The 27,299-nt window shown below is 43.0% G+C and overlaps 3 protein-coding genes across 13 annotated transcripts in view; 1 reads left to right on the forward strand and 2 right to left on the reverse strand.

The window, feature by feature from the left end:
• LOC114597560 (solute carrier family 2, facilitated glucose transporter member 9-like) overlaps positions 1–13,379 on the reverse strand; it is a 29,750-nt gene extending 16,371 nt beyond the window's left edge. Inside the window, exons 1-3 of the mRNA XM_028730499.2 lie at positions 7,462–13,379; positions 2,267–2,365; positions 1,845–2,005 (exon numbers count right to left, since the gene is read on the reverse strand). Coding sequence (XP_028586332.1) covers positions 1,845–2,005; positions 2,267–2,365; positions 7,462–7,506 — 305 coding nt within the window. The 5' untranslated portion in view covers positions 7,507–13,379. The remainder of the gene's footprint in view (positions 1–1,844; positions 2,006–2,266; positions 2,366–7,461) is intronic.
• Positions 1–27,299, forward strand: part of POLL (DNA polymerase lambda) — a 125,614-nt gene that overhangs the window by 70,698 nt on the left and 27,617 nt on the right. The window contains exon 11 of one of the 2 annotated variants that reach the window (XM_077930164.1): positions 24,382–25,386. The exons of the other annotated variant lie outside the window; for it this stretch is intronic. The gene's annotated coding sequence lies outside the window, so the exon portion shown is untranslated. Of the gene's footprint in view, positions 1–24,381; positions 25,387–27,299 lie in introns of those variants that run through there. 2 annotated transcript variants of the gene reach the window in all.
• Positions 13,521–27,299, reverse strand: part of BTRC (beta-transducin repeat containing E3 ubiquitin protein ligase) — a 123,392-nt gene continuing 109,613 nt past the window's right edge. For all 10 annotated transcript variants that reach the window (XM_028730479.2, XM_028730481.2, XM_028730485.2 and 7 more), the window contains 6 exons: positions 26,652–26,901; positions 26,176–26,294; positions 22,075–22,185; positions 21,161–21,239; positions 19,399–19,592; positions 13,521–18,639 (listed from right to left, as the gene is read on the reverse strand). In XM_028730479.2, the coding sequence (XP_028586312.2) occupies positions 19,431–19,592; positions 21,161–21,239; positions 22,075–22,185; positions 26,176–26,294; positions 26,652–26,901 (721 nt within the window). In that variant the 3' untranslated portion in view covers positions 13,521–18,639; positions 19,399–19,430. The remainder of the gene's footprint in view (positions 18,640–19,398; positions 19,593–21,160; positions 21,240–22,074; positions 22,186–26,175; positions 26,295–26,651; positions 26,902–27,299) is intronic.

The raw sequence follows: 27,299 nt of genomic DNA on the forward strand, positions 1-27,299 counted from the left end.
ATTTTAGATGCTTTCATTGAATCATGGAACCATAGAATTGTAGCGGTAGAAGGGAACAGAGGGTCATCTAATCCAATCCCCTGCAATGCAGGACCAAGGCTGGCTCACTCATGAGGCAAGGTGAGGTGACTGCCTCAAGTGGCACCATGGCAGGATCCATAGGGGCAGCTGATCCCAATGTAGAACTTACTTCCTTGCTCCTGAGGTAGATATTCACTCACCCATTCTTCCCTACCAGGGAGAGAGGCGCCATTTTCTGGTTCACCTCAGGTGCCAAAATATCTTGGGCCAGCCCTGCTGAACACTCTGCTCTCTGTTGCAACAAAATGCCCATCTGGCATCCCCATAATTGCCCCTCTGCCCCTTTCCTTCCTTGGTTCTTCTAACTCCTTTCCCCATTAGAATTGCATTGCCAGAACCTAAGGCCTGTAGTCAGAGGTGGACTGACTAGCCAAATCGGATGTAGATCAGAGATGGCCCTTCAGAAGTTACTAAACTATAACTTCCAGCATCCCTAGCCATTGGCTATGCTGACTGAGGCTGATGGAACTTAGAGTCCAGCAATGTCTGGAGGGCCACAGATTCTCCATCCCTGATGTAGATGATCACTGAGCAACCTTTCAGCTGGATTAATTGTTGTGATATCCAGAGTTTAAACGGAGACACGGTTGTTTGCTAGAGCATATGGAAATTGTTCTGATGGTAGATTTGGCAAGTAGCCTCAACTCAAATTAAATCTGGGATGTGAGTTGAGAGGCAGGCATAAGGAGTAGCTCTGTTTTGACAATCATAGCGTTATCCCAGCTGACACAACTGTTCTACATTTATTTCTATTATTTATACACCCTCTTTAACAAAATATGTTTCCAATGAGCTTCAGGGACAGTTAAAGTGTCAGCTTAAAACATATTCAGAAGAACCCACGGTAAAGAATAATCGTGCTTCCAAGTGATTCAGTTCATTCCTGGTGCCCTAACAAAATAAATACTTTTAAAGAACATGTCTCAACTGAGATGTCAAAGAGGACCATAAATTAACTGACAGTTTTTATACCTATCGTCTATCTTTGCCTTCAGAGAGTCACAGGTTCAGTTCCCAGCATCTCCTGGTAAGAGATGGGGAGTGACCCTTGCCTGAAGCCTATGCTGCAGGCAGTGTAGACAAAACTGAGCTGTTGGAATAAGGCAGCATCCAATGTCTCACCAGTGTAGCCAAAAGTCAGTCTAGTCAGTATCTTGCACTGTTGCAACCTCTTTGATCTTTTAACTGTTTGAATTCTAGAATCACTCCTGCCTTGATCACATTATCCAGCTCAATTTTAGCGCTGTCCTTAATGGTCATGAGGTTGAAGGCTAATGAATTGGTCACATCCATGGGTGCTGCAGCTTTCAATGGGAAGAGAGAGGCAGTTTCTGGCTTGCGTGCCAAAACGTGTTACGTAGTAGTACATTCCTGCTGTCTAAACTCTACGGGGATTAATGTGTGTTTTGTAACATTTGTGGGGGAACATTTGTACGTCCTCCTCACTGCTATTGCCACTGCACTTTTGCTTGCACCTTCCCTTTGGCCACAGTCCATACATCTGTCCAGTGGGAGATGGGTCAATGTGGTCTAAGGCTTCTTCTTCTGCTCTTTCTCTTTCCTCTTTTGTCACTGCTCATTGGCTTAGAAGGGACAGGAGAGCAGGCATTAGTGGCAAGGAGCAATTGCAGCAGGGCTAGGGGTTGGCTGGAGGGACATGGGTGCTAAGCTATGTGGAACTTAGTGCCACCATGGGTGGTGTATCTGTCAACACATCTTGGCTATGAATTGGAAATTCACTCTGTTTTTGGCCGTGCCCTTACCTTCCATATTGGGTTACCAGTACTCCCACAGGCAGGGATCCCACCAGGCCTCCCAGGGCAAAGACCGAGACAGTCAGTGAGTACATGAGAGTGAGCCGTGCTGGAGCCAGGCCCACTCCATAACGCCGAAACCATGTTGTGTTATAGAAGGCTTTGATGTGCTGCAGTGGAGGAAGATACAACATGCAATAAAATTGTGAGAGTTCTAGATCTGTGTTCACCATCATCAGATTTTAACCACAGGTTATTTGGAGTCTTGTGATGTCTGTGGGAAACAGTATTAACCCAAGTGAGGTCCTGGGAGAAACAGAAAGTTCAACATGGCGTATCAGGCCAGGAAGTGGAGAGAGGGGCATTCTAGCTCAGCAGAGGATGGAAGGCTCTATGGTGGTCAGTGTGTGCACTTTCTGTCTGAATCTTACCGCTGCTGGAGAGTTCACCACAGCCAAATTGTAGCCATACAGCATGGAAGACCCAAACGATGACAGCAGTGTGACAGCCAGCAGAGGGAAGGTAAGGTGCTAGGAAGGACAAGAATACATGTCAGATAAGGAGGAGGTGGAAGTAGGTCATGAGACATACCAAGCATGGGACATGGTTTTGCCACCAAGAGTTGCTATAGAACCTACATAACAACAGTGGTTCAAAAGTTGGTGCAAAATTCCAGAGGTAGCAGAAGGCAGCAAAGAAGCTCATAGGAAGCCCTCCACTCCCCAAAAAGAAAGAAAAGAAAAGAAACGCTAAGCATGTTTGGTGAGAGCTAAGTTTGTCCAAGTGCTGGAGCTCGGTGAGATTTACTGAAGGATTTGTTCAACTGGTAAAAGAAGTTGATGAGAATCAGTGGTGGCTGGTGCCCCTTGGGACCAGAGGGGCAGACGGCAAGGGGGCCAACAAGAAACAGAGCCAGAGCCTATGGCAGGCAGAGCTAGCTAAATATAGTTTCGTCTCTGTTCTCCTCCTCCCTTATTTCTACAAAGAATAACAGCTAACAAGCAATGCTGCTCACTGGCTGGTTTTAAGTAAGAAGGCAGCAAGTGGGGGCTGACTGAGGGCAGACTGAGTCTTAATGGGCCAGCCTCCATTGATGAGAAGACATTGCACATGAACACGCTTCTGGTAAGCCGAACCAGCGCTGAGGAAACTGTATAACAAATAAATATAGGCAGCTTTCACCCCAGTGGTGGCTAGTGAGGCAGTTACACTGGAGGACACCAGCATTGGCTGCATGGGAGAGGAAGACCCAGCACCCCTCCTGGGTGGCATTGCAAGGTAGCAGAAGGATTTTTACCACTGTACCATGAAGGAAATCAGAATGACAGGGTACTCGGAAAATAAAAAAGATGTTTCTAAATTTGCCTGTGACTGCACTTTCTCCAGAGTACAGAGAACGGCACCACACAATTAAAAGGGATTCAGGGAGTCGCTGTTTTCTTTATGCCAACATTGTGCCCACTGGATACTACAACCCCCACCAGCCGCAGGCACTATGCCCAATGGCCAGGGATGATGGGAGCTGTAGTTCAGCAGTATCTGGAGGGCACCACTTTGGCTATCTCTTTAAGCTATTCCTATGAATCATGTGCCATCAAGGAATTATTTTCTGGGCTGCCTGTGGTTTGGAGCAGTTCCAGCCAGAAGCCTCCTTCCGTTAGGTATTGCGGAAGAGCCAGCAGGAAGAGAGAGAACTGGACTCCCCAGGATAATTTAACAGAGAAACTTTGACAATCAACAAAGGGTTCTAACCACACCCATTAAGGACTGGAACCAATTAATGTTGCACAGACAGAGCATGTGAAAGCCTATCAGATAAGCTTTTGCTACTATGTGGATTTTGTAAGTCTTGTATTGTATCCAGAGAATACAAGCTATTGAGTGTCTAATAAACGTAGCAAAACAACATGAAAAAAGAAACCCATCATGGAAATTAATAAAATTGTCGCAAGCTAGTTCCTTGGAAAATGGGTGGGTTCCTTGGGGGGGGAGGATTCTTTAGAACAATTCATGGTACTGTAATTAAGGGCAACAGGACCATAATTAGCTAGCAGGAAGTGTGGTAGAGGGAGGAAATCTCTCATTTGTCACAGAAACAGATCCATAAAGGGATCTTAAAAATGCTTCCAGCTTTGCTAGTCCAGGTAGGTCCTGTAAGGGAATGTGGATTCCAGAGAAAATGGAAGCTGGTAGGACTTTATAATGGTGAATGCAGGCCCAGATTGTGACACTTATTTAGGGTAAGAATATCATAGTAAAGGTAAAGGGACCTCTGACCATTAGGTCCAGTCGTGACCGACTCTGGGGTTGCAGCGCTCATTTCGCTTTATTGGCTGAGGGAGCCGGAGTACAGCTTCCGGGTCATGTGGCCAGCATGACTAAGCCGCTTCTGGTGAACCAGCGCAGCACACGGAAACGCCATTTGCCTTCCCGCCGGAGTGGTACCTATTTATCTGCTTGCAATTTGATGTGCTTTTGAGCTGCTAGGTGGGCAGGAGCAGGGACCGAGCGGGAGCTCACCCCGTCGCGGGGATTTGAACCGCCGACCTGATCGGCAAGCCCTAGGCTCTGTGGTTTAACCCACAGCGCCACCTGCATCCCTAAGAATATCATGGGAAGGCATAATAAATTATCTGAGGTCAGATGTGAATGCCAAGGAACCTTTTCTTATTTTTGCACAAGAGTTTATCACCCAGCCTCTTAAAGATTTATTATTATTAAAATATTTGCAATACTGACTTTCTATCACAAAAATAACTCAAGGTGGCTAGGCACAGACAGCAAAATGAGATGAATCCATAAACACGCATTATTGAAAGTGAAGCAACTGGACAATACAGAAGAGCCCACATTGCCCCCGCAAAATAGCAGAGTAACAAAAAGCACAGCCCTGCAAGACTGGTATACAGGAAGCTTAACCTGGAACAACCATAGTAGCAACTAGAAGAGAATTTTTACAGCTACCCAAAGAGGAGGTGGATTCCCCAGAATTTCCACATATAGAGATATGCTGGTGAAATGTATTTTTATATGTACTGGAATAACTGGCTGGGATTCCCTAGCTTAGCTCATCCAAAATAGACCAAGCAGATGGTAGCAGCAGTGTTCTTTTTTAAGAATCAGGCAGAGAAATGAGAGGAGGAAATGGCTGTAATCCTACAGTGGAGCATCAGAAGTTGCTTGGTGCCCATTGGGACTGGTGGGGTAGAGGGCAGAGAGCCCAACAGAAGGTGGAGTCAGAGTAAACTAATTGTTGCCCCTTTCCTCTTCCCTGCTGAGTTCTCCAAGTGCTGAGACCAGGGAGGAGGAAGCTGACAGCCAGTGCCACCCCTTGAGCTGGTTTCAAGTAAGGAGGCAGACAATTGAGGGCTAACTGAGAGCAGACTGAGGTTGGTGGGACAGCGCTCCAGTAGCCCCAATGGACCAACCTCCACTGCTATCAAGACCATCCACCTCAGTATTGCCAACACTGATACGCAGTGACTTTCCAAGTTTTTAGGCAGGAGTCTCTTGGTCCTTCCTGGAGATGCTGGAAATTGAAGCTGGGACCTTCTGAATGGATAGCAGAGCATTCTCCTGTGGACCTTCAAGTGGTTCCTCCTATTATCCCTCTCTGTGGCATATGAGAGAGGAGGGCAGCTAAGCCATTAAGGAGAGACTTTGGGGTTGTTTCTGTGTTTACAACATCATGCATCATTCACAGAGTGAATGAGGGAGAAGCCAAAGGGGCACATGGTGTGGTGGACAGATGAGAAAGTGACACTCTGGTTCAACATCCCTGTTGACTGCCACTTCTTCCAACATGGCACCATACAAGAACGTCAAGCTCACTATGCTGTTAAATGGAACATTGGAAGCTGCATTATATTGAATCAGACTCTCCATTCATCTAGCTCAGCATTAACTACCCTGGCTGGCAGGGGCATAGCACAGGGAGTGCCAGGGGAGCTGTGGCCCCAGGTGCATAATTTTGGAAGTGGCATGAACCAGGCGTCCCTATGCAGGTGACCCCAGAATGGTGCAGCCCAATGCTCCTCTCTGCCCACCTAGGGCTGCATTGGCTGGCCAGGCTCCTGCCAGTGTGGACGAGCGAGCAGCTCAGTGCAGCCCCATTTTGCTCCAATGTGGGTGTGGTTGTTCCAGTGGCAAGGGCTGGGCTGGCACGTGCGCTGGGTGCCACCAACCGGTGCTGCACCACTGCTGACTGGCAGTGGTTCTCCAGGGTTTCAGGCAGGGGACATTCCCAGCCCTACCAGGAGATGCCAGGGACTGGACCTGCCACACTCATGCTTTCATTCCTGGCTCACTTTGCTCTGTGTGCCTCGTGTTCTGAGACACAGAACACTGGCCATTATAGAACCTGCCTGAGCTGAAATGATAATTCAGTATTACTCCCTATGACTGTGGAAAATGGACAGATTATTTTCTTCTGAACTGTAGACAGGCAGGACTTTTCAACATTCCAGGCTCAGGGGAACATGATTTCTAAACTGAAACTAGCCCAACATTTACTGTCAGCCATTTCTTCCTATTCTGCCTATGTTGGCTTGAAAGTCCTTTGCAGTCTAGTACTTTTCTCTGTGGAAAGATGTAGGCATTCAAATGCTGAAAGTAACCAGGATTGGTCCCTTAATACAGTGGTACGTTGGTTTATGAACTTAATCTGTTCCGGAAGTCCGTTCTTAAACCAAAGCCGTTCTTAAACTGAGGCGCGCTTTCCCTAATGAGGCCTCCCACTGCTGGTGCCCTTCCACCGATCAGCTTCTGTTCGTAGACCGAGGTAAACTTTGCTAAGTGGAACACTAGTTCCGGCTTTGTGGTGTTCATATACTGAATAGTTCATAAACAAGGCTGTTCTTAAACCGAGGTACCAGTGTAGTTATTTTTTGAGGGGGGAGGAGCCTTGCTACAACTCATTAGCATATGGCAATAACTTAATAACATATGCAGATCACCAACGATCTGCAAACCCAAAGAAAATGAAATAAAAACTACATAGCCAGGAGGCAAACTTAGAGCAGGAATGATTAAGCTTCATTCTCATAAACAGGAAAACATGCAACAGACACAAGTGAAATGGTGGCTGCAAAGCACCCCAGTTGAAACATTATTTTATAAGGAGCTAAAGAGACCATTCCCAGCACCCTTCTCCCCCCAACCCAGTAGCATCTGCAGCTGGAAAGATCTAAAGCAGGCACCCCCAAGCTTCGGCCCTCCAGCTGTTTTGGACTACAACTCCCGTCATCCCTGACCACTGGTCCTGTTAGCTAGGGATCATAGGAGTTGGAGGCCAAAACATCTGGAGGGCCGAAGCTTGGGGGTGCCTGATCTAAAGCTACTAGACTTAGAAATGTCTTTCTGGACTGAGTTCCCCACCCCAGTTTTGGCCCTGATTCCTTAGGCCAGCAAAGCAAACCCCATACCCTGGGAAGCTGGAAACTGTCACTCCACATATCGCAGAGCACAGTAGCTGAGATTATAGTCTTGGCCAGCCTTCTCAAGTCGTGTGCAATTAAAATCCCAGCTAATCCCTTAAGGAATGCTGGGCACTGCAGCACGCCAGGCTCAAGGGAGATAACCTTTGTGGCATATAGAAAGCTCCAAAAAAACATCAACCCACACTTACCCCAGTGATCTTTCTGTGGAAGTCAAAACGCAGGTTGTTGTCCATTTGGGCAATCTCTGTCTTTTATGTCCAGACAATACTGTACAATGAAGGTTCAGCAGGAAGAAGTGAAGTTGCCTGGCTGAGATCCACTTGCTCATTTCAGTGACCCATGATGGGATTGTCCAGGAGAGATGAAAAACTCAGCAAAGTAATACTTGATGCTGTAAGACCCTCTGGAGGCTCAAGCTACGGAGACGCAGACACACACCTCCCCACCCCACCCCCACCAACTTGACCAAATGATGGACAGAAAAAGCCACAAGCACATGGGCCAAGGCAGTAAAAGGAAGATAGGGAGAGAAAGATGCAAGAGACGGAAGAAAAGCTCTGCTTCATTAAGCCCTTAGAGGCAGTGCTCAATCACATGATGGTTGATGTGATTCGCTTCGCTTATTTGAGAAAGAGATACATAGTTCAGAACCTGGAGCCGCTAGGACCTTCCAGCATTGGCAGCTGCCCAGGGCAATATTAACTCTCTCTGTACCTGGATAAAGGTTGTAGGAGAAGGGATTAGCACATTAGAAATGTATAACAATAAGGGCCATTGTAGGGCTGAAGGGTGGTATTCAATTCAGCCTTGTTTAGAGTAGATCCGTCAAAATTAATTGGCTACCTTAGCCATGTTCATTCATTTCAATGAGTCTATGCTGGGGCTGATGGAAGTTGAGAGTCCAGCAACATGTGGACTTCCTGCCCTAAATGGAGAACATAGAATGGAATCCTTTTCTTTCAGGATTTCATGTCGGGTGCTAGAGGAGGATGAGGTAGCAATGCATCTTGAGTCTATATAGCCTCACAGATTTGGGAGAGATTTCAAGTGGGGGATGTAGTTTAACTCCTTGCTGATTGGGGAAGTTCACTGCTAGGTGGACTCTAACTAAAATCTCTAACTAAGGAAAGTTCATTGCTTTCCAAGGGTGTTGAACAGTTCATACCACCAGGCAATATTTAGTAATGTGTGGTCTAAATCCACTCATTAGGCTGAACCCATTGGTTTTGGTTCCTATCCCTACACTGTGCAGCAACAGAAGACAAACTTGGCTTCATCTATTTGAAGGTGGCTTTCATATTACCTCTTAATTGTGCTTTCTTCAGGCTAAACATGGCCAGTTCCTTCAGCCATTCCTCATAAAACGTGAGGTGCTTCTAAGTGAGCTGTTGATTGAGCACTTATCCTGATTCATTTGTTCACAGAGCAGCTAGACAACGCTGACTTGTTAGTGAGCATTCATCTCTATCTGGTTGCAGGGAGTTTGTTTAGTCAATGTTGCATCAAACACTTTCCATAGTTTCCAGTGCATTTCCCCATTAGTTTCCATATTTCCCAAAAATCTGATATTTTGGGAAAGTGGGTTTGATGTGCAAGTCTTCCTGATCTACTATCACAACCTGAATTGGGTGGTATGTGCTTGAATCCCACCCCCAAATAGCAAGGCTTCTCAACATCTTTGTTCCTGTTCCAGTTGGATGGTGTTGAAAGGAAGAGTCTGCTCTCCCAAACCTTTCCCAAAAGTAATAAAAAGTCCCTCCAACCACTAGCATAAATTTGTGCCTCCCCCTACCCAATCACATTGTCCTTTAAAAAAAAAAGCATGGAGATTTATTTTCTGCATGAAAACACAAGTTGCCTTCTGTTCAAAAAATCATTTCTCCTGGTGTGATTAAATTTGCTCTAAAACCATGTTGGCACACCATGCAGTCACACATCTGGAGAGGTGCCCATGTTTTTTGGGTTCACCCCAGTAACAGTACTATGTTCTTAAGGAACATAGTAAGGAACATAGTAAGCCATAGTAAGTCAGACCATTTGGTTCACTTTGCTCAGTATTGTCTGCATCAACTGGCAGTTCTCCAGAATTACAGGTATAGGACATCCCTTATCTGGGACATGGGTGGCACTGTGGTCTAAACCACAGAGCCTAGGGCTTGCTGATCAGAAGGTCACATAAATAAAAGGACACATTCTACTCATGTAAAAACACACTGATTCCCGGACTGCCCATGGGCTTGATTGAGAAGGCGATTGGGCCGCATCCGGCCCATGAACCTTAGGTTGCCTACCCCTGTCTTAAAGTCTTGAGTCACTTCACTTTGGGAGCAGTGGGAGATATGGTTGTTATGCAAATATTCATCAATGGAGCTATTGTCCTGCCAATATTTAGGCTTTTAAAAGCATATTTCCTACAGGGTGTGTTCAGTATTAGTCTCCAGTATCAGGAGGAGAAAACCAGTTGTGCCACACTGCCCATGTTACATGGAATAAAATTGGTTCTTTCATTGCTTAGCAATGCCCAAGCAGTATTTGTGAAGTGAGGAAACAGTGCCAGGGAAAGGTGATTTCTGCTCCTTAGAAATCAGTAATGTCGATTTCAATTCTCTTTGTTTCTCATTTTCCAATCTTACACTCAGTTCTCCACATTTCCACAGCAATTTGCAATTTTAAAAAATCCTCATTGTCTGCATTTTAGTGTGAATTTATCCAATTAAAACATTTTTTAAGACCCTTTTGACTAATGCACACTTTTTTGCAGTTTCCTGATACAAGGCAATTTTGTATGTTATTTTCATAAATGTATTCATTTTTTATGCATGCTTACTGCCAATATATGCATATTTGTAAAAGTTGGCTGGAAAACTGAATCGCAAAATGCATTTGTGCATTAGTTTGAGAAGGGTGAATTAGTTTCACATTAAAATGCAAACAAAACCAAATTTCTTTCCTTGTTCTTTCCTACTCAGAACAAATACTTCCCTTTTGGAAAATGAGGCAGTAAAGCAGGTGAAGCAGAGACCTTCAGAGTTTGGTAATGAACTGAGTTGGCAAGAGGAGGGCAAGAGCAGCAAAGAGCCGGCCGCAGTTATTCAATTTACGGTCAGAAGTCTTCATTTTTGGGAGAGCTTGTGAGGCTGAGGCAGCCCACAAGGCACAAGACTGAAAACTCTTGGCAGCAAAAGAATCATTTTTTCCTAGACTGGGTGGCCACCCCTTCCCAAGCCTTCACTCTAGCCATGAAAGAACACTTTTGTATTCTTATAAGTTGGTGGATGGAATTTGTTTTGCGGAAACCGGGCATTCTGCCAAGCTTGGATATTTCTTGCTGCCCCAGAAAAAGAATTTGCAGCACTTCTAGCTCTCCCACCTACCTGGTATACCAGCATTTGGGCGAAGATGCACAAGTATCTTGCTTCTCTTCAGTACCACACTAGTAACTGAGTGCTATTCCAGGTTCCAGGATCAATTATCCATAATGCCTTTCAACTCCCAGCTGACATGCTTCTCGCATTGTGGGCCAATTTCAGAAGAGGCACTTCATTTTCAAATTTCAATTTTCCCTGCATGATGACATTACACTAATCTGTGCAATGTTTTTTGAGCAGAACCCAAACTTTTGCATTCTGACATCACACCCACCATTGCTAGTGTGTAACATGAGACCTCAAAGCAAGTCTCATAAACCTGTTGTGTCAATGCATTGTCCTGGCTCAAGGGATTCTCAACATTGGATGTGCATCATGATGCAAAAGTACATGAGATGCATGCCCATAGCTTTGTCCAGAGCAGATTTGGAAGGTGGTTGAGAGCAAGGAGACTCAGGACAATTTAAAGACACCCTCTACAATTTTAGTACAACAATGCATGACTAAGGACAGCTCCAATGCATGGGCATCTCATAGCAGGATTGGGCAGAAAGTTGATCAGAATCTAGGGACAATCTCTGGGTGAGCTACTGCTGATCGGCAAATGCTTTCAACTCCCAAAACTTTGTTCACCTCAATGAGGCAGCTGAAATGAAGAAAGCTCATCCGGAGTGGATTTTTGTGTGAAATGGCTTGAGGCTCATTTCAGTTCTGGTACTGAAAATGAATCCCTCTGTACAGAAAGCACCAGAAGGCTCCCAGTTTTTAAATTTTAACCATATGCCTTTTGGACCTGGTTCCTGTTGGTAGATCATTGGATTTGGGATGGGGCAGGGGGGGAAGTGATGCAGCAAGCCTAGTCTTTCCAGCCCAGCATAGTATTTATGTGAAATATACGCTACCTTTCTCATAGCACATTTTATCATTGGAGTTGGGAATCCTAAACAAAGCCACCTTAGGATTTCAGTTTTCTCACTGCTCCTCAAAACAGCATCCTGGGTGGCCGACTGAGTGAAGCAGAGGACCTCAGCAGGTAACTGCCCAGAACATACTACTTGACGTAGTCCAGATTTAGCCACTTCCCTTTCCTCAAGGCAGGGTGCCAAAAGATAAAATGTAGATGCAACCTAGAAAGCCAGTCATGCAAAGGAGAATGTCCACGCTGAGCTGGAAACCTAGTGGAAAGATGTCCTTTGGCGCATTAGGAATAGGAGGTGAAAAGAGGGGAGAGCAACAGGCAGTGCCCTGTGAGGGGCCCAGTAGCCTGAGAACAAAATAGGGACAAACAAACCTTCCAAATACACAAGTAAAAAGTGAAGGCACTAGTAGCAAGCAATGCTGTAAAATTTAGAGAAATGGCAGCACATATATACTTCTCTACCAGCCCCTAGCAAGCTAGTAAATAATTTTCAGGTCTAGCAACTTTTATGGTCTGCAATACTGTTTTGAAGGGTTTCCTTAACTCGTGATGCCAGAACCCCCTTTCTTCATTCAGTTTCTTTCAATTTTAGTATTGTGGTTAATTTGTCCTCAAATGTTTGGAAATGTCTAGAATTTGTTTTGTTAAATTTTTATACTATTTCTTAAATGAAATGCTACTTGGATAGTTTTGGTTTTTTTGCAGTCTAAAACATTTGTTAAATCCAGCAAACAAGCAATCTGTGGTGTTTGATTTCTAATTGGAAAATAACCATTTCCCCCCTCCCTGCCCTTGGTTCACGGTTTTGCTCTGCAACCATAGATTGTATTTTCTCTCCCTGTGAAACGTCACAAAGCGCCACACAATTTACAGGCATTTTGCATAGTTGGACAAGGATGTTATGATACACAGAACAGATTTTACTTAATATAGGCCCTGCTGTTTTGAGGGTGCCTCCAAGGTGCCTATGTTTTCCATCTGTTTTTCCACCAGCCTTCCTGAAGGAAAATCATGGAGAAGGTAGTAGGCAGGTCTGTTGGAATATATGGAACAGTGACATCTAGAACATAGTGTGACACACACTAGTCTTATTGAAAATGCAAGGCAGACAAAAGAGAGCAGCAGAAGCCAAGACGAGGTTGGTAGAGCATGAAACTCTTAATCTCAAAGTTGTGGGGATAAGGCCCATATTGAGCTAAAGATTCCTGCATTGCAGGGGGTTGGATTAGATGACCCTTGTGGTCCCTTCTGACTCTATAATTCTATGATGTGCGGCCAGGAGTGTGGAGCTTCATCTTTGGTTCTGTCCAAACCACCTAAAGTATTTTGTTTTGTTGGATTCATGTGTAGCGTGTTAATTAATTTTCTCTTTTTTAAACCAAGATTCTGAAAGGCCAGTTTCAGTGGATGAAGTGAACTGCTAGGAGAGCAAACTTTCTAATTGTAAAGAAAATCCAGGTCAGGGAAACAATGGACTGGCCTTAAGCACAAATAAAAATATACCTAATGGGAAAAGTTAGCCAGAGGTGAAGGTGGCAAAGCAACATGGTGGGTCCAGTAAGAAGGTAGAATTTGAATTATTCTGTATGTCATCTTCTTTGAACCAAAAACATTTAAATAACTGCATTCTGTGCATCTTATAAATAAGGGAAGGTCACAGTTTTTCACTCAAATATCTTGCAGGATCCATTTAGGATCCATTTTCCCTTTTTAAATGCACTCCTTTTGCTGTCACACGTTTTGATCAATTTACAGTGCTTTAGATGGAAGATATCATTAATGAATGGAACTCTTATAAAGTACGCTGAGATTTTATGAATAAGCTGCCCCAGTGTGAATGAATGACAGTCAATGCACTTAATGAGATGAGGTTGAAGTTCTGCACTAGTTCATTCATTGACATAGTGCCTGGGAAACAAACATTCATTTAAGATTAAAGAAAACACACACGCTCAGCAGGTTCACAGCTTAATCTTATAATTGTATTTAAGTTATCTTCTGAACAGTTAAAATATTTTTTCTTAAAAAAACCACACATTACCATGACCCTAGCTCAAGTGAACATTAGTACGTTAGCTACACATCACCAGAACATAATCACAAAAATTCCAAAGCACTCATTACTTTTAGAATCTAGAGAACAAAGAGAGCAGAGTTACAAATAAAAATAAGAGATCATGTGCTTTCTTTTTAACCTTCTGTGCCCACAGTTATCTGAGCTTCCTGCAGTTGCTAAAGGCATGCACTGGTCTAGTGGGTGTTTGCTTTCAAAGGAGCAGCAAGCTGTTAAGAGAATAAATTGTCATAGGAGCCAATTCAATTTTGCCAGATTTTAAACTTGCAACCCCCACACTAACGTGCTGTGCAAAAAGATATTAGAATTAGCAATTTATATTGTGAGCATTTCCTCTTGTATGGATCAACAGCTACGTTACTTTTCCCTACTCAACCTAAATTCATAATTTGGAAGTGAATTTTTTTGACCATCTATGACCATTTTAGTCCCAGAGAGATAAGGAGGAAAAAAAGCTCTGCTTTAACCAGCAAAGGCAGCCAATAACATGGAGAAAATAAACATGGAGTATTTAGAAAATGGTCCTCTGTGCCTTTCTGCTAAAGCATCTGCTTTGGGCATCATAGATTGGGCAGCGTGCACAATAATGTTTTATGCATATTAGATTCCTGAGAATCCCAGCTTCCCTTTTTAAAAAAGCAAGTTTCTGGCCCTCATTATAGTGAAAATACATTTGAAATCATGCAAGAACCATTGTGAAATGCTCAGGTCAAAACCTGAAGCTTTAGTTTCTTGAAGCCTACCCTTGCAACCTTGTTTCGCTCACACTCATACAGCTTTTCACAACCCTCTTGCCTGTCTAAACTTTCATTGTCCATTTGCTCTTGTGCAAGTGCCCAAATGCAGAGTTCAGAAGAAAGCATGCAAATCAATACAAATTAAGTGAATTTGGGTGTTTTACTGATTTGCATTGAACAGTGAATTTTAGTTTTTTAATGTACACAAGTATATCTACAGAACAGACAACTACTTATACTTTCTCCAGAAAAGCTGAGTAGCGCTTTAGGGAAAGCATTTCTGCATCTAGATTGGTGTCTGTAGATCAGTGAATTTGCATGAGCTCTAGAGCCAAGTAATAATGGTTTCTTAATGGGGCTAACCGCATAGTTATGTTCCACTGTGAAGGTTATTGTTGATTTGTCAAAGGTCTACATCCTGAGCATACCTTGCATCACTGAAAGGTCACTAATTGTAAATCTCTGTATGATTACTGCCACTTTAGAAGACCTAAATTCGTGTGCTACAGCCCAATTGCATTTTGCAGACCAAAGATATAATGTATAACTATGCCCATGATATAGGATGCTGCAGTCCTGAAAAGAGCTCTGATTTTAACAAGCAGATTGAGGACTAGTCAATCACAATTCTGAAGGGGAGCCTATAAATAAAGCATGGGCTGCACCCATGTTTTATTCCAGCAGCCATGTTATAAATCAGAAAGATGCAGAGGGTGACTTACAATACAGAAGTGTTGCTTCCAGAGCATGCAGTTCCCAGGATGCAGCATTTAAACCCAAGTGGAAACTGCCCAGGACATGATGGCCTAAAGTGAGAATTGTGCTTCTACTCTCAGCTGGATATGTGAGATTGATTTCAGAAAAAGGAGATTTACCCAGAAGTGCAGCTTGAGGAAAAATCCAAAAGGCTTCCTTCTTCAGGGAAACCCCTCCCCCCCAACCCCCCTAATTTGACCACTTGATTAAAGGAAGAGGAATGGATTAGGGCACAGCTCAGCATTGTTAAAATGCATCATATATGTAGGCCACTTAGGGACAATATATGTGCCTTGTGCCACCTAGAGTTTCCCCAATTCTTTCTTCCCGAATCCAGGAGAATTTGGGAAGGCATGCAAGCTGTATAAGCCTTTGTAACTAAAAACTACTGAATGTTCCTTCTACCCTCCTATATAGAATAGTTCCTTCCTGGTATGAAGCAACAGCAGAAAACAGCACACAAGTAGTCACTTCTTTTGATAACACTGTTAACTCCTAAACATGTCTGAGCATAGCATGGGAGGGAAAAGACCCCCAGGACCAGAAGACCTCATTTGGAGAGGTACCAATCACATGAGTTCAAATTGGTAGATTCATATATGAACCCAGAGAAGGGGAACACACATATGTACCACTCTCCTTTTCTTTTATGAAGTCAAAATAGGTTTGTTTTTTGCTGGCGGCAGCAGGGTCTCTCTCCCATCTTCTAATTTCAGAAGCAAGCATAAAGTCTTAAAATAGTCATCAAAAGGTCCAACTTGTTCAGAAGCCTAATCAGGAACGGTGAAAGTGGCTTAGCGTTGCTGCAGGGGGGGTTCCTATGCTATGTATTCAGCTGGGTGCCCAGGCTGAGCTTATGTTATTTAAACTACTCAATTGCTCTAGGGTTAGAAATGCACAGTTTTACAGCAAGGTTCTCTCCTATTGCTCAGAGCCAGTTGTGCGCTGCTTTTCCTTCTGTAAATACCTGCCTGTGGAGCTCTCCGCTCCACACCAGTGAAAGGCAAGGCCATTTGTGATTAGCAATTCCAAGTTAGCATTTCATTGCCAAGAAAGATATTAGGGCTCAGCCCCTCTTCAGAAACGTCATTAATATTCCCTTTTCAGCTTTCGCATCAGATTCATTTGGAATTACCCATATCAAATTAACCCTTGAAATGTCCATGTATGGAGATGCTTTAGAGCCTTTCTCTTCCAGTGAAGACCAAAGCCCTCCCCAAATGGTTGGAGATGCAGTAGGCTGAAGGCTGTAAACTTCATGCAACTTGAGTGGGGTAGAAGTTGGAGGGAGGAGGTCTTGCTTTTTGCAGTTGCCTTTCTCCATGCCAAGGCATGGTGGGCCCTCCTTCTATTGGAAAAGCACCATTTCAGCTTCTTCCTTGAAATGACTAAACAGGAAAAAACCTCACTACTTTCCCCTTGGTGACAGGTTTTATACATTAGAATTAATTCTCCAGTACCATGTTTGTTTGTTTTAAAGCCCCAAAGCAGTTAGGTGTGTTTGGGAACAACAGCAGGGCAGAGAAGGGTTATGACAATAAGGAAAGGCTGCACCAGAAATGACATTGTCTCTTATCTGATCTCCAACTCCACATAACAGAAACAACCCCCCTATGTGCTTGACAGAGCCACCGCCAAAGACACTTCCCTACACACACACACACACACACACACACACACACACACGGGAGAAAATACTGATCTCACAGCTCTGCCAGCGAGCAAGAGAAAATAACCTGTTGATGCTCCAGTTGTAGTGGATCTACAGTCCTGTTCCACACATTGTCAATACTGTACTACAAAGTATAAATGGAATCCGAGTAATAGTGATGAAATAGGGCTGAGGTGACAGTGAGCTTTCAAACATAATGAAGAACTAGCATGTGGCAATCTGTCTCTCGTTTTCCATCTTGCTTTGCAATTCAGTGTGCAAGGCAACCTTTTTTCATACTTTGAAGGATAGCACAGTTAAGGAAAGCCTTCTAGCTGCAGCTGTGACTTCCTTTGCCTTTGCTCAAAGAAACACTTAAAAAGAAAAGCAGACTATGCCTTTGGTGCTAATGCAGCCCTGGATGATACGCAGGCTGAGAATCTATGGGTAAGGCAGAGCACTTGCACAAAACTCTCACTTTTGAACCAGAGTAGAGTACTACAGGACAGAACCAGCTGCCCATTTATTCTTAGTTTCCACTGACTTTCTGAGCCCACCGTGGCAAATACCTAACTTCACTGTGGGGAAATTGCTACTCCCAAGTGAATGAAGAGGAGACAGGCCACAGAGGGGACCTGCTTAGCAGCATAAAAGTGAAGCTCTTTCCCCCTAACTTCCAAATTTAAATCTTGGCCACAGAAGTTAACCCTTCCTTGTAGGAGACAAGCGTTATGCTATTCCCACACAATGATGGGGAGTTATGTAGTACCACAGGACAGGTTTGCTTTTGGTCTTTTCTGTCCCTAGCTAAGACCCCTCCACTGTTCTCCTCTACTATTATCCCTTCCACCACAAAATGACCTTGCAGCTTACAGACTAAGATGTGGAGTCATCAGAATCTCCCGTTCTTTCAGGAGTTCCCTTCCAACAGAATATGGCAACAAAGCACAAATGCCAGCCAACGAATAATGACACAATCAGGTTAACAGGAAAAGTCTGAAGTCTTCGCTGAGTGCTGAGGGAATAGGGTGGTTGCTACTGTTGATACCATACTCTTCTTCCGGGGGGGGGGGGGGGAGGAGCAGAGGTGCAATAGTGCACCATGTGGGGAGGGAAGGAAGAAGAACATGGAAATATATTCATATACTTTGACAGCAGAAATACTGCCCATCACCAATGCTGTCACCAGTAAGTCTCACCTCTTAAGTAAATTAGACTTTGGCAGAAGAAAGCTTCACCTTTCATTTACTGGCATCCGCCGGATGAAGATTTTAGACAAGTGACTAACTGCAGAGGGCTTAGCTGAAATTATTTAGACTTCATCATTATCTCCCGACTGGTTTCTGGCCACCGGGGCCTTCATTTGGCATCAAGTTGGCCCTCCTTTAAAGTCCAAGGCCCATCTACAAAAAAGTAGATGCGTCCTTATCACAAGTCCCCAAAGGTAGAGGCATCAGCCTGCTGTTCCCCACCTACCAACACATCACGAGGTGATTCTCCCATGGGAACAAATGGTGGCAAGGATTTTTCTGCTTAAGAGCGAAGCAAGAAATTCTGGCAACATGTTAAATATATTTATAGGACATCTGCACTCAGGACAAGAGAGGAGATGGGAGGGAGAAGAGTGTGAAGAGGGGAGGTGTAACACATCAGTCATTCAGGAAAGATAAAAGGAATCTTCTGATATAGCAGCACTTGAGCAGTCAGCTGCGCTGAGAAGACCTTGTCTGAGATCAACCACGCGCTGACTTGGTTCCAGAAGTGTGTCTGAGAGCCTCTCTCTTCAGTTATATCTGTTATGTGGATAATTCTTTCGTCCTGGCATTGGCAGGTAATTTAAATATCGCAGCTTAAATGAGTCCTAGGAAAGAAAAGACAAGAACTATTTGTCATCCACATTTTTGCTAATGAAATTTTATAAACCATCAAAAGATGATTATAGGCAATCTAGATTTTTCAAAATGGATACATCTTTGTTGGGGTGTGTGTGTGTGAACCCTCAGCCTGTGTATGTGATCTGTTTCCCAAGTTATTGTTAACGTTCAGGTGGTGGTGGCAAGGAGGGAAAACCCAAATTATGTTGGGGAGAGACTGTGACAGCACCTCCACATTGTTTCTGTTGCAGGTGGCAGTAGTGCTGAGAAGTGGCAAGGGGCTGATTGGAGTGCCCAGGAAACTGGATGGAGCACTCTGATGTTTCAAAAGTACGGGTGCCGGTTGAGCACTTGAGGAAGACAACATTCCTTCCTGTTTCCTGATCACTTGTTTCTGATCCTTGGCTGAGGTAGGAAAACTGCACCTCCCAGGTAGAGTGCTAGAGTAAGAAGTGGTTATTCATTACAAACTTCAGTTTCGTTCTCTCCTCAGCTTGCGCTCATTTAAATTAATTCATTCTTGGTCCACTGCAGTTACAAGGCCATTTCTTCCTAATGCTCCTACAGGCAAGGAAGTTCTGAGAAGCCAAAGGACAGAACCACCCTTGTCACCCTCCTTCCCTTTATCTGCAGTGGCTTTCAGTAATACTCTCAGTTAAGGAACCAGCAAAACCTCCATTCACAAATCATGTCTATCCACCATGCAGCCTACCTGCTGCATTAACGTCTTGTTGCTGTTTTTTTACCTGTGCAAGTGTGAGGTACAGTGTAGTGCTATTTATCTGGAGATGTAAGTGTATGTTCTGGAAGGGGAGCGGTTAGATTCTGCTTGGGTAGCTGGATCATTCAGGAAGTCCCAGATGAGGATGGTGTCATCATGCGAGCTGCTAACTATTTGAAATTCGTCAAACTGGAGCCGGAAAACTCTGCCGGAGTGCTCCTGGATGGGGAAAGGGAGACAAGTCAAATTCAGAAGCATTAAGGGTTGCTGTGATCTTAGCACTGTATGTTTCTGATTGCAGAAATGTGAGGTTTTAATACAGAAGTATACACCTCCTCCTAAAGAACCAACTGCACAAACAAGCAGTCCTTTCATTACCTAACCAACAAAAAATCAGGAAAAGGTTTGCACTCATGTTCAACCTCTAAATACCAGAAGCTGGGAATACTTGATGGAGGAGGGCACTTAGAAAAGCTAGTTGTTGCTCCCCCCCCCCCCATTTGTGGCCATTCTAGTCCAATCTGGCTGGCCACTGGTGAAAACAGGATGCTGGACTAGACAAATCCTTGTTCTGATCCAGCAGAGCATTTCTTACTCTCTTATGTGAAATGAGTATTTATTATGTGGCCTTTCCTCTTATCATCTGGAAATTGAGAATAAAACGGCACACACTATGCTGCATTCATTGCAGAGACAGGTTTAATTTTAGATCCTGAGGAGATGCAGCAAAACAGCAAATGTTACATTTTCCCAGTTAGCAAGCACCTAAAACTTGCCTGTTTCTGCTCACCCTTTTGAAGGTAAGAGTATCAGACACAACTTTAATGAGGCAGTGAAATCTTAGGGTTTGTTTACAGTGGTGGTTTAGCCACGAGCAGCAGGATTCACAAGTCAGTCTCAGCTGAAGTGTGAACATAGTCACTCAGGGGTAATGAGCACTGACTCCCCCAGCACCTCATTAAGGCTTAATGAATTCTACACCACTTCATATATTTGGTCCTCTAGGATCAGAACAACGAAACAAGGTGGCTGCTTTTTCACTTATCCTCTGGGTCCTATGTTCTCTATAAAGCAGCACAACTGTATTTAGATATATATCAGGCAGAAGGAGTTGAGCTGGCCTATACCGTGTGAATTAGTTTGGAAAAAGCACAACTGCATTGCTACAACAATGGACACATCCAGTGGCGTAGCGTGGGGGGTGCAGGGGGGGCCGGCCGCACCGGGCGCAACATCTGGGGTTAGGGCAAATCCACGGGTTAGGGGGCGCAAATCCACGGGTTAGGGGGCGCAAATTATTTGCCTTGCCCCGGGTGCTGACAACCCACGCTACGCCACTGGACACATCTGCCACAGAGCAGACAAGCTCAATGCCATCATTAGAGTCTTTGTATTCTGCTTATTCTCCACTTTAAGGCATAGTTTTAAGGCAAGGCAAATTCAAGACAAACCTATATTCAGTGGCGTAGCGTGGGGGGTGCAGGGGGGGGCCGGCCGCACCAGGCGCAACATCTGGGGGTTAGGGTTAGGGGGCGCAAACCCACGGGTTAGGGGGCGCAAATTACTTGCCTTGCCCCGGGTGCTGGCAACCCACGCTACGCCACTGCCTATATTAGGACTTCTTTTGCATACGATGCAAGCTTACAAAAAGCAGCATTCTTTAATGGATTAGATTTGGTGGCATGGCTAAGGAGGAGCATATTTTAGTCTAACTCTCATTTGACAATCCAGGTGAAGTTTTATTATGTATTAATACTGGGTAAATATGATCAATCAAAAGCTCTTACCACAAGAGTGCGCAGGCAGAGGGTTCCAGCAGGGGCACGAGGGTCCAGGGCAGCTACCAGATCCCACACCTTAATTTTCCTGGTGGCACGAAAAAGAAGAAAGAACCAGAGTTTCATTAAAAAGTAAGTGCAAGCACTACATGATATTAAAAAACTGAGTTATTAATCCATCTCAGCTGATCAATCTATTTCATGGAGAAAAAAATAGATCTGCATCTGTTTTTGCAACTTGGTTTTGCTGTTTTCTCTTGTGTTGGCTGGAGGTAGTATGGTTGATATGAAGATAACAGATCTTAATGGGAAGTGTATGGTAAACATAATAATAAATTAAAACTAAAGAGGTGACATCAATTATAATGGAAGGAATGATAAACGTTACACTGTATTGTACTGTGATATGACTTCAGTAATAGTAATAACATGTATAATTTGGTGAATCCAAGTAGTGTTTACCTCACCAGCATGCCTTTTATTTTAGGTCCTGTTAATGGGACTTTTATAAGCAAATTCTATCTTCCACTTATCCAAATGAGGCCAGCAGGAAAACAAATTTGATTGCTACTATAAGTGGTTGTCTGCAGAACCTGCAATGTATTTTAATATCTCCTCCTTTAAATACTACTAGTATCTGTTCTTCTTGCATTTTATATTTGTAATGCTGAATGGGGAAAATTGATTCTCTCTTTCTTCTGAAAATCCAAATTGCAAACAGGTTACTTGCTCAGTGAAGCACTGGATCTGTCAGAGTAAGGCATTTCTAATTTTCTAGCCTTCAGGGTAACAGTCAGTTTGGGGTGGGTGGGAGAGAGACTCTAGACATCTCTATTTCATCTCTAAATTTGTAAACTGCTCTGTGATCCTTGGATGAAAGGCAGGATAGAAATTTAATTAATAAATTAATAATAAATTCTCACCCATCATAGGCTCCACTGACTATCCTCTTGGTATCAAAGCGAATACATCTCACCAGCTCTTCGTGGCCTTCCAGAACTCGCAAACATGCCCCACATTCAATGTCCCATAACCTAGAAGACAAGGCAAACAATCATTATGCAATTGCCATAGAAAAATGTTTTGGAAATACAAATTGCAAATCGAACCTGCCTATTTATCCAGGAAGGGGAGAACTCTGAAGAATCTCCCAATTTCTTCCTAAATTCACATTTTGTATCTAGAAAATTACAAATTTCAATGTGAAACTCTACTGTTTTCATTTCCAATACTGTACATTTATGAGTAGTAGTGTTATTTCTGAATTACTGCCTGAATGTTATTTGGGCTACATAAGAGACAACAAATTATAGATAGCATGGAGATAGGGGTCCGTGTCAACTTGAAGAGATAAGATTGCTTGTTACAGAAAAATGAAATCCTTCCTGTGACCTGGCTTTGCTATAGAAGAAAATCAGGTGGTTACCAGAAACGTATTTCCTTCACATTGCATCTGAAATATTAGCTTCTTAGAAAACACCTGCCACTTCTCAACACATCTTGGTAACCTCTGAAAACAGTTTACCAAAATGCACTAAATATGGGTATTTGTTAGGAGACTGTCATGACTGTTTAAAGTGCTATCATAGTGCCCTAAATGTATGGTATGAATGTGGCATAACTATTACACATGTGCCTCTCTACTGCTGTAACATCTAGCTTAACCCATAGGCAGCTGTTTTTTTCTTCTGATTAAACAGGAAATGCCTCAGTCAATTAAAGCATGTTTCACATTACACTGACAAAGTGGTTGCTAACAGAAGGTGAAAAATGTCCTTGCTTTTCTGTGTGGAAAGAGCACATGATATAGGCAAATTTAAACAGTGTCACCCCCTATCACCTCCAAAAGAAAACTGCACAATAATTTGTGAAGCCGTGCTGGGTCCTATGCTTGTTCATCCGAGTTACAATTAAATAGGAATGACAATATCACAATAGGTTTCCCACCTATTGGTTACAGTTGCTATTTGAAATAATCCTACTTCATTCCACAGTGTAAATGATGCTAAACCTTTTGTGATTACCCACTGACCAAATGGGAATTGCTGCACAGAACACAAAAGACAGTTTGTGCGCAGGTGGTTTACACTCTACACTGAAAACACAGGAGAGGAGGATGGGAGAAACAGCCACCCCAAGCCAGTTTTGAAAACTGATCTTTGGGAACTTGTTGGCCAACTGTGCACCTAACCTGCATTCTGCTGAGATATGTTGCCAACCACTGCAAAAATTCCAGCACAAGGATTTTATTCAGTGTAAGCATAAAAGTAATTGTATTCCCCTTTAAATTTATTACCATATTGACATTTATATTTGTTGGTTATTACTGTGTGTAGTATTTGTGGTTACTTTTCCAAGCTCTGCAGAGTTTAACTATTTCCTGTTTGGATTACTGTCGATGTTTGTGCCTTCCGAATTGTATGCTTTTTAGATTGTCTTTGATGTTGCTATTTCTTATGGAAGCGGTGGACAGTAGAGTGCTGGATCCAAGTTTAAACTCATTTAAACTCAATTTTTTCTCAAAACACGGTTTGTCTTATCTTTTGTTTAGCCATACCATGAAGGCACCCCCAAAACCCCCCCCCCAATGTATGTGTGCCCTGGTTTTTCCCCTCAAGCAAAGCCATGGTGTTATTTGCAAATCTTTTGATCTTTACAAGGCGTTAAATAGAATGCAGCTGTTGAGTGAAGGTGATAATTGGTTAATGGCTTCAACTGTCCCCTTACAATTCCCCATGTCTCTCATTTAAATTGTCTGCTGCAGTACCCTGACTTGTTTGTTTTCATTACTCATGTTATTGCAATTACCTTCAGTAACTAGCTTTCTCTAAAAGCTACACTAGTCAATTACCAGCCTCTTAAGTCCCTTAATGAAAGGAATTGTTTCTTTGTTTTGTATCTTTATTTGGACACACAGAGATTCCATACATTTGACCTTGGACCCGGAGAATTATGCACAACGGATGAGGAAAGATGATACCATTAATTTGAGTGAGCTCTGTTGGTCTGATTAAGAGGGATCCTTTACCCATTTTTTAATATCTGCACACTCCCTAAACTGTATAGCTTTAGGAGTATGGCAACTTATGTCTTGCTTGAATTGTTGTTGAGGACAATTTAAAAAGCAGATTGCCAATGCACTGTCCATGTGAGTCGGTGCTCAAACTGCTATGACCAAAGCTTTCGATTAAAAAAGAATGATGATTGGGCTGACACTTCATTTCTTGCAGGAAAGAAGAGCACATGAACGGAAGAAACCCTTTAAGCAAGTGCACAAATATTTGCATTGACAAGATGATTGAACCATGAAGCAGCTCATGGCTATAGAGGCAACTCATCACCATAGTTCACAAAAACAACAACTTGTATAGCTTTAAATGAGTAAGGATGAGGTCCATAGAAGAGTATAGGAAGGCAGTACTTCCTACTCAATTCTGACCAATCAATGGCTTTCAATGATATTATTATACTTTGCCCTCTAAAAACTGTCAAATTTCATCCAACGCAAAAATACATAGTTCATTGTATTATGGGATGGATCACTGCTTGGAACATTTCCAACCAAGGGACAGCAAGCAGACTCCATGAGTCCAGGCCACCTGTTACAAATGGTGCCTGAGGCTAAGCACCATGAGAAAAACTTGGTTGGCAAAACCCCAGCACTGTTTGGGGGTTGGATTAAAAACCTCTTGTTGCAAATCCAACTCTTCTAAGCAGAGACACAAACCATAAAGGGGAGCAGCCTTTATAACAGTCCATGCCAGTGCTTTCACATACTACATTTTGAGAAGTTAAACAATTATTACTGTTTGCTTTTAGCTCTTGCAGAATACAAAAATCTAAATAGAAGCTGGGTAAAAAAAGGAGAGAAATATTTATGCAAAATAAAACTATATGTAGTACTATAAATGGATTATCTTTGCTCATTGAGGATATGGAAGCTTTAAACTCTGGAAAACTGAGGGAACGACAAAAGCTTTTCCTTCTTACAGAAGCATTTTAGAACACAAGTTTTATTCTGCTGTCAGGGCTGTGGCCATTTTAAGAATACACGGAATAGAGTGCAGACTTTTGATTTTTGAAAATTCTACAAAGCTGAGAAATTTCTGTTCCTGGTAGCTAAAGAGTAAAAGTTGAAAATGACAAAAAAAAAGACGGAAGTGTTGCCTCATGGTTACTTTCTCTTGAATCCAAAGCACTTCCCCAAATTTGTGCATTAGCCTCCTTTCTTGGTTCCTTACGACTGCTCTTTCTAAGATACCCTTGGCAAGACTTCAAATATTTAATTCAGCTGTATTATGTGAATTAAATAAATATATATTGAATTCATTTTGAACTCAGATTTTTGGTGGATCTTGACATTTCTAGGTATATGGCACCCACTGCCTTTTTAAAACCTTATTTGGAACCAAAGAGGCCTGGTTTACATACACCACAGAGTAAAGTGGTATAATCCTGAAGGGCTAGTGTGAGCCACATCACTTCAAACTGCAGGTGAGCGATACCTGTCTTGAATGCTCCCTACATTTAACCAAAAATAATAACGAACCATCTTCCCCAATTTTATTTTATTTTTATTTTTTTAAAAAACCACAGGACAAAGGCACAGGAACAGGCCTCTACCTGCTATACTAGTTTGTTTGTTTTTAAAAGAAAAAAGCTTATTGTGTTTTGTATGCGGGGGAGAATTCAGAAGTGCAATCCTTCACTTGCAATCAGAAGCAGTACAATCTCAGTTTAATAAGTAGAGGGCACGTGGATGTGCATTACAATTGCATTACAATTGCATGCAACATTAGTCTAATACTGAATGCTTCTTTTTAAACGATAAGGTGCTGGAGCAGGGCCTTTGGAGTGGGAACAGACAAGAACATGTTTAAGTACACCTTCACCACTGCTTTGTCTCAAATTGGCATTTTGTGAAAAAAATGGCCATTTGAGAAGACTGCAAACACTGATGTGTAATATATGGTTTGGCTCTGAGAGAGGCAGCATGCTGTTCAGGTAACTGCTGTGTTTCTTACCTGATTGTATTATCTGATGAACCACTCACTACTAGTCTGTCTCTGTACTGTAGACATGCAATACCTCGCTTGTGGCCATTCAAGGTACGCACAAACTCACAGGTACTTGTGTTCCAGACCTGTAAGAGAGACACAAGTACATATAGAAGGAAATAATGGACAGGGATGTTTATGAGAAAGTCATAGATTGTTGATGGGAGACAGTGTGGTGTGATGGTCTGAGTGTTGGATTAAAGACTATGAGGCACAGGATCACATTCCCCCTCAGGCACAAAACTAAAAGGATGGCCTTTAGCCAGTCACTCACGCTCTCAGCCCAATCTACACTAACAGCATGATGATGAGAATCAAAGTGTGTGTGAAGAAGGGAACCATGCCCCCTGATGAAGGCAGTATAGGAAAGTAGAATAAATGTATTGTGAAAAAGAAATAAATAAAATAAATGCCCAATGACATAATGACTTCATGGTTTGCACCTTAATAGTTCTGTCCCCTGATGCTGATACAATGTATTTGTCATCGAAGTCGACCACATTGACGGCTGCCCTGTGTCCAACCAGTACCCTTCGTAGTGTGATGTCTGTAGGGGAGGCCATGTCCCACACGGCAATGGACCGATCTTTGGAGCATGTCACCATCATGCCATTATTAAAACGTAGGTGCAGTACTGCTTCACAATGATGGATCAGGGTGTTCAGCATCTCACCCGTATTTACATCCCACACTCTGGAATTTGTGGCAGAAGAGAGAAAAGTAGGGAAGGGGAGGAGAGAGATGTTTTAAGATTTTCCATTATTAAGCAGAAGGGGGAAATATGCCAAACATTCCTGTAAAAGATGTGCTAAATAAGTAAGTCTGTCCGCCTAATTTGGTAAATTCAAATAGTATTTCAATAAGAATCTAATTCTTCCTCCCAGCAACTTTGTGTGGTGGGACATTATTACATCCATTTTACAGATGGGGAACTGAAAATGAGAAAATGTGTAATTTGCTCAGTGTCACACTGTGAATCTTGGGCTTGGCTGCAATTTGAAGCAAAGTGTCCTCCTTTGGGTTTAGTCAACAGCACAGCTACAGAGTCCAACAAACAAAAGTTAACACTGTAATGTCCAAACAGAGTAAGA

This window comes from Podarcis muralis, chromosome 6 (assembly GCF_964188315.1).
Source record: "Podarcis muralis chromosome 6, rPodMur119.hap1.1, whole genome shotgun sequence".
NCBI classification, from domain to species: domain Eukaryota; kingdom Metazoa; phylum Chordata; class Lepidosauria; order Squamata; family Lacertidae; genus Podarcis; species Podarcis muralis.